The 22213-nt window shown below is 46.7% G+C and overlaps 1 protein-coding gene across 1 annotated transcript in view; it reads right to left on the bottom strand.

Annotated features, from left to right (window-relative positions):
- Positions 1–1868: 1868 nt before the first annotated feature.
- LOC100114138 (LON peptidase N-terminal domain and RING finger protein 3) overlaps positions 1869–22213 on the bottom strand; it is a 41659-nt gene continuing 21314 nt past the window's right edge. Inside the window, exons 2-9 of the mRNA XM_031922660.1 lie at positions 6580–6698; positions 6095–6217; positions 5323–5559; positions 4548–4647; positions 4260–4462; positions 3034–3350; positions 2733–2940; positions 1869–2660 (exon numbers count right to left, since the gene is read on the bottom strand). Coding sequence (XP_031778520.1) covers positions 2247–2660; positions 2733–2940; positions 3034–3350; positions 4260–4462; positions 4548–4647; positions 5323–5559; positions 6095–6217; positions 6580–6698 — 1721 coding nt within the window. The 3' untranslated portion in view covers positions 1869–2246. The remainder of the gene's footprint in view (positions 2661–2732; positions 2941–3033; positions 3351–4259; positions 4463–4547; positions 4648–5322; positions 5560–6094; positions 6218–6579; positions 6699–22213) is intronic.

Genomic DNA, 22213 nt, shown 5'->3' with positions numbered 1-22213 from the left:
TATATAAAAATTGCGGGAGTTGAGGCGATCGAAGCGCTTTCATTTTCATTTCTCTACATTCTCTTGTCCACAACGCAGAATGATTCAAATGTCGTTGAGGTTCGATATAAATATGTATATGTTATATAGAAAGGGGAGGCGGGAATAATCACAATTCCAAAGCATTGCGGCTTGCTTATCTCCGCAAAATTTAATGTCACTGTATCCTGACATCATCTCTTTTTTTGCAAATATTGAGTAGAAAAATTTCTAGATTCTAAAAGTGTCGTACGTTATTGTTTTTTCGATTAAGTTACGCACGTTCCTTCGAAAAAATTGAAGAAAGAATTCGGTGCACAACAAAGTTACAATATATAATACAGTATATTAGGTATAAGAATTCAGTTTTTTCTTCGACAGCAAGCGCCTTTGGAAAATATTCGAGCAAAAGCGACGGCGACTTTTTATTTCGTTTCTTCGAGCGCGACTTTTAGAAAGGTTCATTGAAAAAATCGCGTTCACATACTTGCACTCTATATGGCTCCCGCCTCATTCACAAATATCACGCTAAACATCGACGTATACATGAATGAATGTACATGAATACAGAAGGAATTTTGCAGTTCACGATTGTATTCTTTCGTACGCTGAGCTACTTTTCGCGGAGGCCGACACGCTGGCGATACACAATCGATTTGATTCGATTAGTATCGCAAGCTTTGCCGGTCTTCTTTAACAATTAATTCCCAGAATTATCATCACAAAAGAGAGAAGAGAATCAAGTTAATCTGATTTATCGATTCGCGGTCATGCAGTCTTATCACGTTTGACGGTGCGGCGCAGAGAATCTGCCGGCATCGTGAAAGTTATATGTTTATGAATGTATTCATATTGAGTTCAGTTACAAAATCTATGATTCTTGTAAGCATTATGTCTTTTCTTTTTGTAGCTTCAGTTTCGGAGTTAAAGACTTCTCAGTTAAAGAATAATTAATAGCGATAAGTTAAAGAAGTGATTTTGCCAATAGGAAAGGTATTCTTGAAATTCATGCATGGCAAGAATCATTGAAAGAATAATCTTAGATACACATCGAAATTGTAAGTCATTTTCTTTAAACTGGATTCTATGGGTATCCACAGTATTAATTCTTTTACAGATAAATTTATCGTTTCATGTACAGTTGATCCTGTGAAGAATCACAACGCAGCTTGCGCATCGGATTTTGGAAGAACAGATTTCCGTATATTGCATCGGTATATGAGTGTGAGTGAATATATATGTTCAGCGAAGAAAGACACGGAGACGTCTCGTTAGGTATAGCGAATCAACGGAATTATTGCGGATATGTTTTTAATAAAGAAGCACCACTTAATATTGTTATTGATTTTTTCCTTAAGATTCAATGGGTGCACCGATTAACGTTCAATGTCATTGGAGTATACGATCCGGTAGTTCGCTTATTCCGATCAGACGCTCCATTTTTTTATTTACCTATTACGAATCAAACAGTCCAGTTTTTATAATAATGTTCTTGACACTGTACAAAATTTTAGGCTACCAAATTCACATTATGTTTACGTATATTGGTCGGATCAACGAATACAATAGAATCCAAGCGATGCCAAGAAGTTCATATTTACAAGTTTATTCAACCATTGCACGAGTAATGATTATATATATATATATATATATATATATATATATATATATATATATATATATATATATATATATATATATATATATATATAGTAATAGCCTGATCAGCGACGTCTGTGCTACAACAATTTAAGGCGTTTGCAAAACAACTTTCAGATCAGTGCTGTGAATAACTGGGCAAATGCAAGAACGTTTTAACAGCGTCGTTCGCCTCGATTCACGTGCAGGTGCAATAAAATCGTTATCAGCACAACAAAGGCAAATATTGAAATTCTGATAGTAAAAAACTGCGACAAAACAGGGATCGTCGTTCCTCTCTCGGCTCAGTTCTGAGTATACGGTAATGCTCAACTCTAATTCTACACCTCCGCCGCGTCAAAGAGCTCTCGCCACGCGAACCTCGTGTGTCTCTTAAATAATCCATTCAGACTTTCGTGTTTATATAAATCAGATGCGCGTACGCACGCATGTCACAGCGAAGTAGGAAAGCGCACGCGGGACATCTCAGCGGGCGACGCAAGTCTCCGTTTCACGTGCATAATCAGTCCTGGCCGGTCGTGCAAGTGTCCCTCGGAGTTTATTCAGTTCGAGGCTCCGCTGCAGTCGGCCTACGTGTGCTGAACGACCGAGACGGCCGCCGTCCTGGCACTGCCGGCCGTTCTGCTGTCGGCCTCCTCGTCGTCCATCATGGTCCCACGGCCCGACGCATCCCGGCAGATGCTGCTCGACTGCGTTGTCTCCTCGGAGGCCGCGGGTCCGACGCTCAGCTGGCGCTGCTCCATGTGGTCGAGGGTCTTCTCGATGGCGCGCAGTCGCTTCTCCAGGCTCGTCGTGCCCAGAATGCCGACCTGGAGCTGGGGACCCAGCGGCAGGATGGCCAGCAGCCACCACGTCCAGGAGGGCCCGTCGGGCAACCGCAGCCAGTCGTCCTCGGGCTCCGGCATTTCGCCGAACACTCGGCGGATCTCCGAACGCTGCGAGGCCGGCACCGTCACCCACCATCTCCGGCTTTTCGCTCGTACCTGCGAGAGGGGAAGGCTCGTTAGCGATTCGTTCTTAACTATGGGCTTCCACTCAGCTCGCGCAAAACTCACCTTATTATGTAACTCGGCTACGTTGAGCAGCTGGTCAGCTGGAATCGGAGTGTCCCGCAGGAACTCCACCTGAGCAGTGTCGTAGCCGTCCCTTTCTCCGCCCGACAGGACGCGAAACCTCCTGGCCCCGACGGTACTCAGTATGCTGCAGCCGTCCTTTAGCAAGACTCTGTCCCTGATCTCCAGCATGGTTCCGTACTCGGCGTACCTGAGCGGGACGAGGGAATCGTTTTTAACTTTCAAAATTCGAAACCAAGCTGTATAGTCATTCATCCGGAAAAGGCGCGTAAAGGACACTCACCTCTTGGCGCCAGTGGCCTCGCGGTTCAGACAAGCCGCGATGCCGAACTGCCTGACCCCGCTGTCGAGGCACCTGCGCACCATGAGCCTGTAGCGCGGCTCGTAGACGAAGAGCGGACAGGCGACGCAGGGGAAGGCTGTCGTGCAGACGAAGACGGCGATCCTCTCGCTCTCGTTTGCGGCCGCCTCCTCGGCTGCGTCATTCTGGACTAGCTCGTGCCGGTGGCTGGCAGAGCGGGCCGCGTACTCCTTCGGCGCTGCGATCTTGAGCGCCCGCTCCACGAACTCTGTCACCGTTTTCTGGCTGCTCGCCAGGTACTGAAATATACGGAGAAGAAGATTCATACTCGATGTATCGCTTGCACGGATTTCGAATCGGTCGACCTTGGCTACGCGAGCCGCTGCCGTTTTGTGATTATCATCGGATTGTTCACTACCACGAAATTGCGGCAATCACATTCGTAAATATCGAAAAACCATCTATCCTCCATCCAGCAATGTCAACCGATAATCTCTCGGCCCGTAAAAACCGACGGGAGCGAGTATAAAGCGCGGGGATCATCAGTGGTTCGACCGCGTTGCGCCAGACAGTAGGCATTACTCGTCTCGTCTCTGCTCACGCGGAAGCTCGAGTCGGGGCGCAGTGCCGACCGCAGACAATCATTTTCGATCGGCTGCGCCGTTAACCGCCGGCGCGTCTATACTCAAAGAGATCGCGAACAGGTGTTTGACCAGCAGCGATGTCGGCGGCGGCCTATTATCGGCATTCGCAGATGGCGAACGAGACGCAAGTGTTGCGCGCGGAAGAAAAATCGTTCTCTTGATTCCTCGCGTGATTTCATTGCGACAGATTAATGGAAACGCACATTGTCGCCGAGCAAGATGTTACATAAAGGGATATAGTTGTGTCGAGAGCCGCGAGTTACGCTGCACTACCGTAATCTCTTTTGCGGTTGCTATTTGCTTAGGTCATGCGAGACTTTATACTGGGATTTCGATCTGATGATTTGTCGTTGTCGATAAACATGTGCGTGTGGCTGGAAACTGAGCATTGAATAGGTGATACCCGATAAGTCACTATTTGCGCATGCGAACGTTATACCGATATCAGCTTCATTCTGCACTGCTCCGAAAAAGCTGAGCAGAATCAGCACTTGCCTGCTCGTTTGTTACTGCTTTCCGAAAAACGAAGCGGTCACGTAATACGAGTTGTAGGTAAGCACTTACATCGGCGAGCGAGGTGACGCAGAGCGGACAGGCGGACGAGTAGTCGAGACAGCGATCCAGGCACATCCAGCAGTAGGTGTGTCCACAGGGTGTCGTCACCGGCTTGTACAGCAGTCTACAGCAAAGGATGCAGTCCAGGTCGCCACCCGCTGCACTACCGTTTGGCGGCGGCAACAGGATCTCCGCTGGTTTCGCTTCCACCCCTGTGGCGAGACGAGAAAGATTGAGTTAGCGTCAATTTATATTACACGGAATTACGCGCGCGCGACGCGGGAAATCCAAACTTACTTTTCAACTTTTCAACTTCTTGATATAGCCGGTCCAACGTGGCGTACAGTTTCGAATTATCCTGCGGCGTCGTACTGGAAAGCAATCTCCGACAGAACGACTGAAATTGACAAGATAATCAGTTTATTTTGATTGAGCAATTAGCGCGGGAGGATAATTGAATGATGGTTTTTATGTAACAGCATAACAAAGCCGACCCAATGTTACGACGATGCGCGAATATTACGCTATGCATCATTTTTGCAAAGGCAATATAGCACGGTGTTCTCTCCGTACGCTTACTTTTATCCCGTGCGCGATGATTAAAATTCATTGTACGCGACAAATTGCGTAATTTGACGAGGCTATCAATTGATCGATACCGCGCCGTAAGCATTATTATGTAAACCGTCGATGTGGAGGAAAAAAAGAGATGAAAATCAACTGTAACATCTCAATTGCAAAAGCCCGTATGGAAGTATATTACAGGCGTGGGTAGAGGGACTGCTCAATTACATAAGAATTACGCTTACGAGAGAGCTAAAATGATACTGAATTATCTGTGCCTCGACTGCGGCGGTGGCGGCGGCTATTCTCTGCCTCTGCTACAATGTATTTAATTGGCTTCCACACCACACTCCACACTGTTGACAAGTATTTCCAAACGGTATATCTATTTCAGCCGTCGTCAGTGTGTTTTTACGGTGCCAAGAGGCCCGAGCATTTTTCATAGACATCGGGCGACGAAAAATATGCTGTCACACTCTCATCTGTTGAAACAAGCAAAAATCCTCACCTGTGAGAACTCCTCCTCTCCGCCGCTGCTGTTGTCCTCGCAGTCGGAAGTGTTGAGGGCATTGCCACCGCCTCCTCCATTGGGGCTCCTCCGATGGTTCCGGTGTCCCGAGCTTATCAGAGGCAGCAGTAGGTGGTGGCGGTTCCGCCTCATGCGCACCTCCACGAGGTCGTACGGTGTGCGGAAGCTCGCACCGTTCTGCCGGCGAACGTTCACCGCTAGCACTCGGTGCAGTACCTGGGACAAATAGTTTTTTCGTGAACACAACGAGAGACACTCGCGCTCGGGAATCGGCGCGCAAATATTTGCCGAACGAATAAATTTAGATAAGGCTCCCGCGGGCTACAGAAATAGCCGAGCGCAATCTAGTATTCGCGCAAAGATCTCAAAAGTATATCATAGGTCTGCCGCTGCGTGATCATCGGCAGCTGCACAGTCGTGGAGTTCACTCAACTCCGCGCGCGCGCGTGTGTGTGTGTGTTGCGGGGTTATTCAACCGCGTGTCAGTGGCTCGCGCAGCATTAAAGCCTACCGGAAACGACGCGCGGTGGTGGCGGCGTCGTCGGGACAAACTGAGCGTGACGACGTCGAGTGCGCACACCTTTGTTGTCGGTCAGAAAAAAGGAGCGCGGAAAAAATGTCCGCGCGCGCGTTGCGTCATCTGCTGCGCGCGCGCGTGTGTGTGTGTGCATTGCGGGTTTAACGAACGACGCGAGAAAGAAGACAAAGCAGCGACGATCGTTGCTCTCAATTAATTTGCTTTTTCTCTTACCCTTGTGAGTTCGTGCCGGACGGCTTGGGGGTTCTTGTCGATGACCGCGCTCGTGCAGAGAGCGAGAAGTGCCTCCTCGTTCCTCATCAGTGCGGATAAGGCTAGGCCTCTCTGATAGTGACCCTGCAAGAGATCGATGTTTATATTTTCTCCGTCTGCTCGACGATCGCCAGCAGTGTAACGTACAGGAAGGCTACACGTGCGGGTATTTATATAAAACAAAAACATACACATCCGCGCGTACAACAGAGAAGAGCTCTTCGAATAAAGTTTAAAAATAGCCGATGAAAATCAATCGCTTTCTGAACGCCAGCCAAACTTACATAACGAGAGTAAACAGAGCAAGCGAGGAACAAAAGTGTGTACAGGCGTGTAAAAGTATAATCGAGAAAGCGTCAAAAGGTATGAGCGCGAGAGTAGGGAGTAAATGCCTGCACGTGCGCGGGAGGGAAAAGCAGAGCAGAGAAAGACGGTCGAGTCCTCACCTTGCCCCAGTCCGGGCGCACTCGAACTGCATGATCAGCATCGGCGAGGGAGGCCTGCGGCCGATTCAGCAGGAGCAACGCGTGGGCCCTGTTGCTGAGGTGCAGTGGACTGTTGGGGGCTGAAAGTAAAGAGAAAAAAAAGCATTAAAAATTTAGGCTCTGAATTTTTGCATCCTCGTTAAAATACACGTTAAGTTCGACGAATTATAATATCATCGCGCATCATCCTTATAAGCCAAACGAAACGAAAGTTTCAAAATCGATCTGTGAAAGTCTCATGATTTCGAAATCAGTGCTTCGCACTTTCAAGACAAAGTCGCGCGTGTAAAACGAGTTCGGCGCTCGATCAAACTTCCAAACTGCGCATTTGGCGCACGAATCTAGGGCGCGATCGAACAACACGTCTAATTGGCTCTCTTGACTATACGTCAGCTTCGAGAGTCTATAGTGTTTTAACGCACTTTTTCTTCGACCGATATAAATCTTAGGTAATGCTGAAAAAAGAGATTTTCGCAGAATTGGCGACGATCTGATCGTCATCGGCTCTTATAGCGCGCGATTATTGCATACCGAGACCGAGGCGGCATCGTAATGCGGTTTGCCACCGCCGCCGCCAGCTATTTTCCTCTCTTCGCGGAGGGTTATAGAGGTATAATCGAAAATCGAATTGCAAAGACGCAGAAGCCTCGTCGCGACTTTGCGTAATTGAAAATGAAGGGGTTGCGACAGCTTTTCGTTTAATTCGACGTTGTAACTCAAGACGTGCATTATGAGCGAGGTACCGTGGTAAGTTCGGTAAAATATGACAACTTTTCGTGGGATCACTTAATTTTTCACCTCAGTTTTGAACAGCCTTTCGCGCCGACTGGTTTCTTCAAACAATTTTGCATTACTGTCTCAATATCAACGTTTTCAGCCCTCTACCTTGTGCTGTCTGACGACTATTACGTAAACGTCTGACGGGGTGGGTGCTCACTCGAATCTAGAGCTCCTGCCCTCTCCCTCTCTTCCTCTTGTATGTAGGATTTATTCGTTACATGGAATCCGCTTTTAGATTTTAATCTACGCGCGGGCGCGATACACATCTAGCCGTTTGAATTCTTCGCTCGACCACAGGGGCAGCAGTGGGGGATTACGTAATTGCGCCGTTTTCGCGCGCCCGCGTGCATCGGTCGAACCAGCCGCTGCCGCGGCCCTGCAGTATGATGCTCCTGTGCATCGCATGTTATCGCCCCGAAGCGTTTTATTTGTCGCTCGAGTGCGACTATATTATAATATACTTTAGCTTCATTGTCGATTGTCGATCCTGTTCTCGATTGATGATGAAAATTGTCCTTCATCTGATACAGCGTTATAGTGTAAGGAAAAAATCTCTTCTTTTGTATGAACGGTTCTTGAATCTTCGATTTGCAATTCCTTTTCCAACCGCACGCGCGTAACAAAGGCCAGGATTGATGAAAATCTCTTAGGTACACCTTCGAGAGTTATGAATAATTCGAGAAACGCCTTAGTACTCTCTCGAACAATCGTCCCGAAGCCTGCTCTTTCGCTCTCTGTCTCTATATAGAATACGCGGCGGCGCAGCCTCGCAATTGTCGCGACGAGACGCTGCGCGTTACGTAACTCGACTGTCTGATGTATATACGTACGAAAATCCAGCTCCCCACCTTCGTCTCGCATTCCGCGAAAAGTCAATGGCAGAGAGTATATGAGTGGAGTCTCGTAGACCGAGGGAGTACACGTGTCGTAGCGCATAATTCGCGATTCTCCGCGCGAGGAGGCTTGGGCATTGATCTTTTGATGCGTTACGTAAGAGTAGCGCTTATAAGTGTAGAGGTGGGGGAGCACAGAGCGGTAGCAGAGATGGAGCAGGCTGGCGGAAACACGCGCGCGCGCTCCTTTCTTCGTCTGCTGTATGCAAGTATAATGCTCTGCGCGAAGATTTGGCTAAGCAGCGGGGATGAATTTATGGCGAGAGCTAGCGCTTGATTATGACGGGATTTATCGCGCAATTAGCGTCAATTTCGCCTGACGCTGCGCTAAATAATTTCGTTTATTTATATAAAGCGTGTAGGATGAAGCTTCGAAGTGGGAAGTGAAGGAAGAAAAATGGTCATCATATTCGTTGTGCGTTATTCCGCTCTTTTGCTCCGACGCAGTGGAAGGGCAGAGACGTAGAATTAACGCGTTGGCGGACGTCCGGCTCGTTGCGCGAGAATAAAAAAAGTTTTCACTCTGGGAAACACCGCCACCGGCTGTTGTCGCTTCCAAGGGTGTCGACTTTCCTGGACTCTCGGATTTCCAGCGCTTCGCGCATCGAAACGTGACACGTTATTAAGTATTTGCGCATCTTTTCTTTCTCTTCTTTTCCTCGGCTGTACAGCGACGCCTGACTATGCGCGGCTGTATCCACTGAAATCGGAGTGTCCGCTTTTTAGCTCGCTCTTTAGCGCATATAATCGAGCGGCGGCACGTGCACTTGTTGGATTTTAAAACCGCTAGGAGAGCGGGCTGCCTATTTATTGGCGACGATCCGACATTTTTCCGGTCAGCTTTGCATTTGGTTGCGTAACGTTGGGAAATAACCGCGTTAAAGTATTGATTTCAAAGGGCAAGCGAGTCGATGTCTTTTTTAAACTGCTGGAGAGTTGTGGAGAAAAATATTTGATGAAATTGCGGTATTATATTCACGCGAATTATTTAAACTAAAATAACGCTTCTTTCGATATCGACAGTTGTCTCGTGCGCAGGACCCTTGAATCCGTCGAATCGATGCAAATTCACCGAGAATAATAGCGCCAAATTACGAGAGCAAACGAAATAAAGAACAGCCGATATAAAATCCGTGTGTTATTCTCTTTCCCATTTTGCCCCTCGTGCAAAAGCGAGTGAGCAAGATGGACAGATAACGGAAAAAAGAAAATAAAAAGAAGTACGAGCGAGCGGCCACGCGATTGACGCTTTCCTTTGTGCGCGAGCGACGAGCCTTGAATTACTGCATCGTACACATGGTCGTGTGCGCGCTCGCCTGTACAAAGAGAAAAGAGGAGAGAGAGAGAGAGAGAGAGAGAGAGAGAGAGAGAGAGAGAGAGAGAGAGAGAGAGAGAGAGAGAGAGAGAGAGAGAGGCGGACGAGGAGATGCAGCAGCAGCCAAATGACATGGCCGCGCGAACCAACGCATCCTGGTATTGCGAGCGCAATGTCATTGCCTTCGCTCGTGTTTACATAACGCCGAGGCTTACTTCTTTCGCGCCGACTCGGGATGCACCGAGCGCTCTCTGCAGCGACTTTCGCGCGCCCTGGGGGTCCAGGTTGGAGTTTTTTCTCTGATTTACAGCGTTAAGATGTTTAATTTCGTAGGCCGCATAAGTGATCTATTGTATGTTGTGTCCACTTTGATAACTGACGTCGCCCATAGTTTTTTCATCGATCGAACTCGCATGAATAATATTGATGTTTTGGTTTGCATAACGCGCACGATGTTGGATATATTATGAGGTAGTAAAAAAACTTCTACGCAACATTAAGATGCGGTTTTCTCGTTGTATCATCGAACGCAAAGCTCGCATTATTCATCACCGCGGCTGCGCATTATATACGGACGTTCAATACGTAAAAACACTTTGGGGATTGTCTTCATCGCGCCAACAAAAAAACGAGCAGAAAAAGCTTATTTTGGCCGCTGCAGTCGAAGCTTCGAAATTTCTTTTGTGATTATAATAAACACGTCCCGCTCCGTCATCGTTTGTTAGCGTTCTTTTGAAAGCTCGCGATTTTTCCCCGCACGACGAGTGAGTGACGCAAAAGCGTATATACTCCGTCGCGGAGCGAGTGCACACACGAGTATAGAGCAGCGTTTCCTTGACATTATGGATCGTTTCCAAGAGCAGCAGAAGTACCGCTATGCAGTTACATCGTTTGGTGATTTTCTCGCACTGACAGTGCCCAACTTTTCCGTCATTTTCACGCCTAGTTATATGGGACGGGACGAAGAGAGCCATTTGGGAGCGAGATTCATCAAAGTGAAACGCTCGCTGAGGATCTGCGCGTAAAATGATGCGACGAACCGCATACGGCGATCCGATGGCTCATGAAGCGAGAAGATAAGTGTACGATGTAAATTGCGGTCTAGATATCGTGTGCCGTTGCACGGCAAACTTCTCTAATAGGAGCGTAGTGTAATTTTTCAGGAGGTCACCAAGCTATGAAACAGTAATTACATTTCACTTGGCGAACTTCAAACGCGGCTGCATAATTTAGGTGCATGCAATCAAGCTTCGCTGACGTAAAAAATCGCCATATGCATTACAGCCTGCGATGTTTGCGGGTTTTGAATTTATTCTAGAAAATGAATTTATTCCAGAAATAAAATAAAGGAGGGCGTTTCTTTGGAAATTATGAAATAAAAAATTGCTCACTTGGAGCGTACTGATTGCCGAAAGCCAGTGGCATCGGCTGCATGCATCCGCACTCAGTATGCACGTCGTATTCTCGAATCAGTGCGAGTCGTACGCACACTCTTCAGTGTGTACTTGTATATATAGATATCGCAGATGGCGCTTAGCGGCTGATGGATCGATATAGCGCGCGGCAGAGCGGGTCGCAGTCTCGTTCGACCTACACTCAGTCATGTATTCGCGACAGGGAATACTGCAGCCGTTATTTCGTCGGAAACCCAATTACTGTAATTACTCGATGAAGAGACGGCAGAGTTTATACCTGGCTATCTTTATCGTCCGATCGCTCTGCATCGAATGCCCATAAGCCATAATATGCGTAATGTATTACAAACGTTTTCAATACAAATAGCTCTGTCGACAATTGAAAAATCAGAGTTTTCGTGTCAAGTTTACGGAGATTCAAGGAGAGGAATTAGGCCAGCGGCGTGACGACACGTAGCGCAACGTATACACGTAATCACACAAGCAAGGCACTAATACACACGCGAGAGCTGCGCGCGGAAGTGTGTCGCGTATGCGCGAGAGAGCAAGCGCCGGCCTGAATGAGTAATGCGAAGATGGCCCCGCGGCGCTACATAGCATATGCCTTTCGACAAGTTGCTAATAATTCAGCGCCTGCTCGTAGCTCAGCGTCAGTCGCATGTGTATATATATATATATATATATATATATATATATATATATATATACACGCGGGAAAAGGAAGAGAACCTCGAAGCAAGAGAATCGCATAGCGACGTGAAATTTTCACATCGTTATACGTATAGCTCTTAAGTAGAGGAGGTCGCGCTCGGCGAGACTGACTGCATCCTGCATTATAGACGCTTTGAGATAGTGCACGACGAAAATATATCCCCCTTACGTGTGCGACACTTTTGCTCCGCAGAATGAGACGCATGCGAGACGCCACAGCCTACATAGCCAAGAAGGTGGCACGCGAGAGTCTCGTACTGCTGCAGTCGCGCAGGCCCTGGCCTATGCGTCGCTCATTTCTTATGCGTATTATATGCATTGCGGTATAACGTGTAGAATAGCTGACCGATCGGGCCGTGTTTACGGAACGACTTTGCTGCGGATGGGCTGAACTTTTTCTATTACGAGACGAGAGTACGAGACTCGGGAAAGTCCCTGGACTATGAGATAATATCCAACGACTCATCCTTTGAATCGTATAGGTAATCTGCTTTGATACTTTCATTGCAGTCTCTCTCTGTAGAATATCTCAATTCAAGCGGGTAAAATAGAAAAAACCGAATCTATTCCCTCGCAGATCAGATGCAACCTTCGACTCGCCATATCTCTCTCTCCCTCAAGTCGCGCAGCAGAGTCAGCGCGGGTGGAGGCAACCCCTTGATACCCGCAAGAGTTCACTCGTTCGGACTAAGGGGCAGTCGGCGATTCGAAAGAGAACAATACGACGATGCTCTCTCGCAGGAAAATTAAGGAATTATTATACATATTTACGTCATATCATTGCTTCGAAAGCTCAAGCTAATCCGCGTATCTCTGCCTCCCCGTATCTATCGCGCTCCGTTCAACGCATGCGTGTAGCTCGCTCGCGCAGTCTGAAGGGGAATCGGCGATTCCGCGCAGCTAAGCGTTCAAGTGTGAGCGAGCAGTGTCCGGGTGACCGACCTTTACGTAACACCGCGCGCCGCCGCCACCACCGCGGATCGGACGTCAGAAACTTTTCGCTCCTGATGCTGCCGCTGCACATCTCTACAGCCATTTCATTTTCCTTGGCGAGCAGCATCGACCGACCTTCTTTTTTGTCTTTATTTTGCCAGGGCTTTTTTTCAAAGGTTTCCCCGGTGGCTATCGAGATGGTCGAACGACTGTATTTTTTCTCTCATGGGGCGTACGGTTGATGAGTGCGCGATAAGCCATACTGAGGTATCGATTCGAGAGAGAATACCGGCGAGTAGTTTTTCTAGGCCGATTATGTATGCGAATCACAGCACGTCGCCCCGTGTCAACGAATGCAAATTGCCGTGTTCCTGCGCTACAGCTCGGAGATTTTTTTTTCATAAAAAAACTATAAGAGGCTTTTTACGCATCGATGTACATAGCGATTCGCATTGTTCAAGGTGTCCAGACTTCAAGGTGTCTGCGCGAAAAAGTATCGATCGGCAGCGTCCCAAGCTAAACAGCTGAAAGATTAATTAACGCGCCAGCAAGGTATAACCGCGGTGTCAGATTCCCAAGTGCCAAGAGGATAATACATCTCTGATACATCGAGCGGCGCGCGTCAAAAGCATAGTAAACATTGCAAGCTCTATCGCTCTTTGCCCCACCTCGACTACGACTCGTCTCTCGCGCACCACGTGTGGCTGGGTGCGCATGTATATGCGCAGGTTTATCGCGCGCTCTTCTGCGGCGGAAAACACAGTGCGCGGCCCCCGAAGGCGACCGAAATACTACGCGCTCTGCCACTCTTCGCAACTTTATGCAACTTTGAGAGTTGGGGAAGGAGGAGGAGGCTGCGCCACGCGCGTATACATGTATATGTATACCGCAAACTGGCTGGCTAAAAATATGAGCGCCGGAGTGCGACATTTGTCGCAGCGAGCGCTCAATTGACGCCGCTTTTGCATCGCGCGAGCGTGGGAGGCTTTGGATGCGAAATTTATGGTGAATTTATCCATCGGTACTACGGATTTTCGCCGTGTAATATTTCGTACGAAACCTCGATTACCGAAGCTTGGAGGCATGCCTTAAAGCGTTTGCCAGTGATCGAGACTCTGGTTTTTCCCTGTCACTATATATACATCGTTTTAAAGCAGTTTAGCTCGCGCGTCGAGCTTATCGCGCTCGCGAAAATGCGATGCTCGCATGCACGAATGAACGTATCCTCGCTCGATCCGAGTTGCACAGGTTTTCGCAATTCTGCAGATGCACGTAAATAGAGAGCAGCGTATACGCGTGCAGCTGCGAGCGAGTTTTCCTTGGCACGTTATTGTATATTTGCCACGACAATCAATTCTCCGCGGGCGAAGGTTTTTATACGTTTCCGATAAAGCAAGTTGGCGTCTCGTGTATTTTTAACATTGAAAATTTGAGCATGCTGTTTTTAAGAACTCACGGTCGTTTAAAACTGTCTTATCGAAAGAGAAAAGTGTATGCTCAGATAACGCCCGTCGACAAGCTCTGTCCTGTTGTTGTTCTTTTCAGCCTTGTCGCGCTCGAAATCCAAACCGAGAGCTTTTACATCGAACTACGGGGAACGCACATAGAATAATCGCGACGCGCGTCTTAATCGGAAAGCGCGTAACACACAGTCGCGTGAACATAATTTTTCCATGCGAGCATAATAGCGACCATATACCGTTGCGGACGCGTGTCACGCGCGCGTACGAGCGTTCGAGCCTCTTTCTCGATAAGGGGCCTGCCTACGCGGATTATGCAATCGCGCGATATACACACAGAGCCGCCGCCGTCTCGTTGCATGCATGCGACGAATGTTTGCTTTGGGATCGTCTGTTTGGTTCATACATGCTCGCGCAAAGAGAAAGATAATCGTTCCTGGTTAAATCGTTGGTTTGTGGTTCGCCGCCTTGGCTTCTTTTATTTTCCGCGCGCGCGAGGGCGGTGTTTGCTTTTTATTAGACGAGAATCCAGTGAGCATCTCTCCTTTTTTATGTTTTTTTTTTTCGATGACAGCCAATAAATTATGGATTATCAATCGGTGAAAAAAGTGATTCACATATTTTAGAACTCGTTTCGCAACAACGTTCCTTTATCTTCGTGTTCGGAATCGACACAAAGGCGTTGAAATTCTGACGTCAATTCGCAAAAACAAATACGTACACACGCTGAAAGAAAAAACAACACAATGAATGGAGGAAGATGCAACGCACAGTGTATCACGCACATCTCGTTAGGACTTATTGGGTAAGCGCGAGGGGCCATTGGCCAGGATTAGATATGGATTTTTTGCCGAGCCGTGCGGCATATACGCCGCCACTCACGACGAAATCAATGAGAAGCTGCAGGAGTGAGGAAAAAAATTCCGAGATTGCAGGACTGGCAAAAAAGTTATTGACTCCTCTCGTGCGCAAGTACGATTTTTTTGTACTCCCGCGACTCCTAATTAATTCCGATGGAGGGAGCGGCAAATCTCTAGATATATTTTACTTTGTTTATGCTTGAAAATTCGTGCTCGAATTATCTGAAGTATTTGTACGACGCGCCATTGGTTTTATCATTGAGAAATTCGATCTTTCCTCAAGGTGGTGAGTGCAAGTACTTTTGAGAACGGCGCAGGCTTGTTTTTTGTCCTTTTGTTTACATAACAATTGACGTAAGTTTATCGCGCGCAGCTCGCACTCGATTACGCAAGTCGCGCGAGTTATAACCTCTTCCTCTCCTCCGTTTATTAATCGATGACATTTGGTTGCTTCTCCAAAATCCCTCGGCGCATTTCCTCTCGGGTCTTATACCGTCGATCTTTGGCTTCGCATTATTTTGCGAGGAATATTATTTGACGATTTACCTCGACTTTTTTATCGCTGCCTCGGTAATACGCAAACTCTAAATATTCATAAATTTTTATATAACGCCTTGCGCATCAGGCTAGTCGTTGGGGACACTGACGAAGGCGTCGTCGCGTTCGCGTGTTTACTTATATAAACCCCCCGACGAGACTCTTGCCAAAAGATTCGTTCCTTCTCTGATCGCACCAAATTCAATCCAAAGGCTCTATGTGGCTTCTGTATGCACGCGTCTATTGTTTCGTCTATGTTTCTGTATAAGAGTTTTATTGATACGCAAATCACTCGAAGATGAAAAAGTCTAAAGCATATAGGCTTGCGTTCATCATACTTCTTGTCGTTAATATGCATTTCAGAGAATGTGTCACCGTTTTTTTTCTTTCAAAATATTCAAAACAAACGTTGAAGACTTTGCATCATGTGGATAGGTTAGTTCGAAAAAAATGCAATCGCCGCGATTCTTTTGATCTCGATACGCAGTAATGATAAGGAAACGAAATAACTTATCTCTGCGAACAAGGTGATTTTATTGATGAGAACAAAAGCCGCTGACTTGCACAAAAATCGGATACGTTTTTATTTACCGAATGCATGCAAGTCTTAGTCGCGCATAAAATAAATAGGCTGGTTATTTTTTAAAATGATCGAATCGCGTTATGTGTAGTATTACGTTAGCCAGGAGGCAAATTGCATAATTTTCTAGAACGTGCGACTGAACTGGCCTAAACCTTTTTCGCCATTACTTATGATATGTAATCTAATAGATCTTGAAATTTTGTTATACTTTATTTAGTTCGCATGTTGGTGTCGTAATTCCAGCAAGTGCGCGCGACACGTCGAATTAAGTAAACTGTTATTGCACTAATAGATACATTCAATTAGATCGCTTACATAACAGAAAAATTTTATCGCGTTCTGTTGCACATGGCAATTTGAAATTGTCAGTGGTGCTACACCATATAAAAATGTGTGAAAACGTAAGCATATTATATGAGTGCATGGCATTATACCGCATAAAATGTAATCGTTAAACACGTGCGCCGTATGACATGAATCGTATGACACCAACACATGACATAATTATTATAACATTACATTACATGCTGGTACAAGATAAATGCGCAATGATTATACAAACGTGAGAAATATCACTCGCACTCTCGTAACATTTGAAGAATCAGCTTTTTTTATCGGCGCTTCACTTCGTTAGTTTTTCTATTCAATCCAGTAACCGGTTTAAAATTGCATACCGCCAAATACAACTCAAGCGAAATTTTTAAAATATAAATCTTCCACCAATTATATTTGAAAAAGTGATGCGTTATTGAGAAAATTGGGTAGACCTATTTCAACGTTTAGACGACAAGCGCCTCTAGAGCAGATAGACTCAAGCATGAGAGAGAGAGAGAGAGAGAGAGAGAGAGAGAGAGAGAGAGAGCGCTGCTGGCAGCGGCACCGGTTACGGTGCTTTTCACGGTCAAGTACCCCGGCTTCGCCGCGACGCCGTTTCCGTTCGATAGTTTCCTGGCTGCGCCGCGCGCGACCTACTGTCTCGTTCGCGAGCGCGAGTCGCGCCTTCCTTTGCATTGCGCGACTGGATATACCTACTTATGAACTTATATGTACGGCAAAAAGTGCGTCTGCGGAGTGCGGAGTTTTCTGTTCAACTAAGTTGATTGCGAGGCGATGCGGAACTACCGCAGTGCAACTGCAGATAAGAATCGGACGTATATCGGGATCGCACTTTTTACGAAGTGCTGCTATCTATTAGCGGTTTTGAGAATTTTTCAGTTCGTAAAAATTCACAGGAAAATATTTTGTTAAAGAGTGACCGAACATTGTATAATATGATGAAATGTATGAACCGTCTTTATATATACGAATGAAAGTGGGAATGGTTGTAGGCCAGTGTATTTGTAGATATTCCGGTCCGGTTTTGATTCGGATAACGTTTATTTTAGTTTCAGTCGGAAATGAATGGTTTCCGTCATCAGTTATTTTGACTGCTGCTCGCGATTCCTGTAAAAGTTTTGGTGGTAACGTATGCGATCGCACAGCATACCAAGTGGAATCTTTGATGTTTTTACACGGTACAGGATGAGTGTTGCATTACGCAACGTCGCACATATCGAGCTCGCACACAATTGCACTAGTGTTACATATCGGACAGTACATGTACGTGTGGATGTAATGGCCGTACGGCTTATTACAAAATCTCTTAGATAACACACCGGGTATGCGGTGTATCAGTTACTAGAAAATAATACAGTTTTAGCTTTAGCTAAAAGAGAATTCATGTATCTTCGGTATCAACGAGTCCACAGATCGTCCGCAAACAAAACCGGCATTAAATAATGCCAAGCGATCGAGAGCGAGTTTCAGAGTAAAAAGAGATTGCCAATTGCGTGTCATCTCAGTTTTTCCGCCGGATGTAACTGCTGATACGGGGTATCAGTCGCTCTCTCCACCGCTCGCTGCCGCTGCTGCTTTCAATGGAACAAACTGAGCCGACTGCACGATGGATCGTGCGCAATCATATTGTTTCTCGCGTTCTACCGGCGAGACAGCTGACGAGGAGGATCAAGCGTTATTGAAATGTTATTTATTGCCGAGATAGCGCGGTCAGTCTTATATGGTAGGGTTGGCAACTGAGTTGCATTCTCGGTTTCGCAATCACACTTTTTCTATCTTTGTTGTTTTTTATAAAGTCGCGGGTCTGGCGCAAAAATCTTGATACGAATTTTAATTTGGAAGATTAGATGAGTTGTGTGTGGGCTCTTCATAGGTGCATTAACTTACGTAACTTTTCCTCCTATAGCTCTCTCGCGTACAATCAGATACAATTATCAATGAGAAAAACGTTCGAGTGCATAAGTCGCGACAAAAAGTCGCATAGCTTAAGAAACCGCATCACAATGAGCGCATACGCGGCGACACTACGACAAGAACACGTATTGCAGAGGCGAAGGCCAAACAATGCAAACGAGAGCACATCGATCAAAAGCAGCAGGTCTTATGCAATCTTCGCGTTTATCGCGCGAAGCGCATGCCCGAAAAGGGTCGAATTAATCCTCGTTCACTATAATTCCGCGGCTGGCATCGCCGATTTGTGTGCTTAGTTGGCTCTTGCTCTATGCGTATCAGCGCGAAGATCAAATCGCTCTTTTATGTACAAAACAGTTTTGTAGCGACGGTTGAGCGTATAAAAGCGAGAAAGAGAGCGCGAGGAGGGGAGCAGAGGTCGGTGCTTTATGCCGGATCGACGACGTCGTCGTCTGACGGAGGCGACGTTTGCCTCGTCCTTACATAACCACCGCCTTTTTATATTATGTAATTGACAGAAACGTAGGCCCTGCGCGCGCATACGTACACTCGGCTGCGATGCGACTGCTGCTGCCGCGACAACCCCGAGAGCTGCATGATGTTCGCGCAACGCCCGCCTTTCGCGACGTGAAATACAAAAGTTTGTTAAAACTTAGTTTTAGTATTTTGAAATATTATTCAGTTCTTTTTTTATTGTAGCTGGGAAAACCCAAGAACAGAGCCGTACCGAGTCCGTCGCCGAACTCGGCAGCGCATCTGCTCGTTTTATAATTATAAGCTTGTTTGTTGCCTACGAAAAAAACGTGCGACAAACACGGCAATTAGGGATTAAGAAGGAGCGCGCACTTCGCTGAGTGCGCCCTTTTTATGATAGCCAGGTTGGCGGCGGGGGCTATTAAGAAGGGTCCGTCCGCTCACGCTTCGACCGCGTCGTCGCGTACCTGGGTATCGGCAGCGTCCCTCTTGCGATCAGCCGTAGGACCGCGTCATCAAGGTATTGTAATACCCTCAGCGGAGGATAGCAGTTAGTTCTAACCGAATCGAGCAAGCGAGCAGTTGTCCAGTCGAACGCTTCACTGACATCTGACTACGCTGCCATACTTGTATTAATTTCTTGCTCCTTTTTTGTATTAATAAATATATTCACCGTGAGAAGTTATACCCTGCTTGATTTTATTTTCAACAAAAAGTTCTTTTATCGCGAGAGGATGCCTATACGTGCCGAAGTTTAGACAGTTATATAGGCTCAGCAGCGAACGTGTCATTCGATGCTGCACGGCTTTACGTAACTCTACTTATACGGGCGATCAAACGTGTGCGCGCAAGCCCTTAGGACCTCTTTTGTATAATAATCCGCGCACGTCCGTGCTATACGTGTATACTTTATCCTCGTATTCGAATTGAAATATTATATACATCGATATTCGGTAACAATCAGCAAACGCGCGACGCCGAATGCTATGATTAATACCGCGCGTTATTTCTGACTTTAAGCAGAACATCAAATCGAGGTGCTGTGGGGAACAGAAATAATTTTTCCTTGTCAGCGAGAGTTCTATATTTATGCCGCAGTAATAAACTTTCGAGAGAGTGAGATGCCGGAGAGGACAGCGTATCAGAAATGAAGAATATGTTTGCGCGCTGTGTTCGTCGCTGTTCGATTTTTGCCAGTAGTGTACTTTTCGCGAAAACAATGCAATTAGTACACAGCTCTATTGCATTATGTAAATAGTGTCTTTGTGATTACCAAACCCCCGCGAGTTAGAGTGTAAGACGAGACTATAATGGCGTTGTGTAACGTCCCATACTGCACCGGCGATATGTAACTCACACGGAGTTACGCATATTGACAAAAATGTAGAAACAACCGCGAATGTACCCGTAAGATCATCACCCCCTCAACCGAAGACGGGAGCAGCTTCCTGGAAAAAGCATCGACGGCAGCAGCTGCCAAAATTCCGATCCCATCCAGCTCGCATGACAGCGAGATTATACAGCAGCGATGCGGAGCAGATGAGGCCTCTCCTCGTTAGATAATAAAAAAAAGTCAAGTAGCCGAAGCCGCCTCCTCTAGCCTCCGCCCCGGCGCGTCGCGGCGTAGCTACACAGTGTCAACGTAACCATTTATATAAATCCGCAGTTACATAACGCGCTTGCGCGCGCGACGGCTGTTGCTGCCTCGATCGCGTCGGCGGCGACCAGATAGATTCGGTCCCCCTATGTGTGTAGCCTGCTGCTGCTGCTCCGTCTCGCGTGTCTGTATAGTAACATGTATATATTTACGCTAGCATAGAAGCGCGAGAGTGAGCTGCCCCGACGCCGCGCACCGGAGCACGAGTCGGCCGACCACGTGCTGCGAGATCGATGCGCCGGCTGCGCGACGTGTTACGTGCCTCTACATATATCTCCGTTCGTGAGCCGGTGTCTCGTGCGGCAAATATAATATGCGTGATCTATTCTTTGGGCTTGAAATTTTTTTTCGCCCAACGAAGTAGCCATCGAACTCTGTAAGAGTTTGACAAAAAACTCTCTTCAGTATTTATAGTCAGAGGAGATAACGAGACGAGTCGTGTATTCTTTATCAACAAATGCTTCTTCGCTTCTCAGCTGCATACAGCGCGTCTAATTATAGCGATATTCTTGGATTTCCAGGAAAGTTCGTGCAGCTTTTTATCGCGGTATTTTGGGATTCTTTCGTTGCGCGAGTTTAAAATACGAAACGGTAGCGCTGTGAGTGAAACGTTCTTCGGATTTGCATTTTTTAATTTGACATAATTATTGCGACAGGGAAATTTATATACGCATGTATGTAAGTAGCTTTTGTAACGAAGCTGGCTTATTCGAGATTAATATTAGAAATGTTGTCAGCGCGCATACGGAGAATCGCAAGACATAATACAAGTAATATATCTACCTAGTTCGAATGCAATCCTTTGCGCCGTCGTATAATATATATCATGAATGAATCGCACTCATTTATCGCGACGCGTCATTGCGCTATAGTTATTCGCAACGCGCTCGACTACGTTACATAATCGAAATTATTTTACGTACAACGTGACAGCGTGATGCTTGCGCGAGGATCTTGAAATTTCGTTGCCTGTGTGCATTCTCCGCCTCGTTATTGCAAAGACTGTTAGTTATATTGACCAAAAAAATCATTCTATAGCACACGCGTCGCACAGAAACTCCCGCAGAGAGCATACGTGCGCGACTGCAGGCGCGGATGAAAAAGATGCCGGTTTTATGTAATACATAATTGTGTGTGTGGGTTTGTGTGTTTTCACTTTTTGACGAAAGCCGCGCGCTTGTGGACGACAGTCTGTTATTCCGTATACATTTGACTGATAAGATAAAGGGTCCAGGAAATCACGCGCATACGCGAGCGTGCGCGCAAGAAGTGAAGAAGACAAAACGAAGCAGAAAAAAGTAGCGACATTGTATAATGCGCGCAGAACACTGCGGCTCTAAAAATAGACGAGGCGCTTCGTTCTCTTTCTTTCTCTCAAGCATCAGAGATCCGAAGAGCGAAGCTCGAGAGAATGAAGCGAGAGACACAAACAAAAGGCGAAACATCGAGGAGCAATTGCAGGGTGCGAGAGAAAGACCGAGTGTATGAGAGTCGGCAAACAAAAGGTGTAAGATGAATGCCTATAGATATCTATTCTGGCTTGATTGCATTCTCCGTTAATTAACTCTACGATCAACAAATTGATCAACGATGCAAGGACGGAAACGTCGCGGCGCTTGCATCTGGAAGCCCTGCATTGTCACTCCACGTGCGTACACCTGCCGCAACCCTAGCAGGGGCCAGAGAATCGTCAAGTCGCGCGTCTTGGCCGCGGTACAGCGCGGTGACTA

The sequence above is a fragment of the Nasonia vitripennis genome, chromosome 2, assembly GCF_009193385.2.
Source record: "Nasonia vitripennis strain AsymCx chromosome 2, Nvit_psr_1.1, whole genome shotgun sequence".
Taxonomy (NCBI): domain Eukaryota; kingdom Metazoa; phylum Arthropoda; class Insecta; order Hymenoptera; family Pteromalidae; genus Nasonia; species Nasonia vitripennis.
This window is presented reverse-complemented; position numbering and strand designations above follow the sequence as displayed.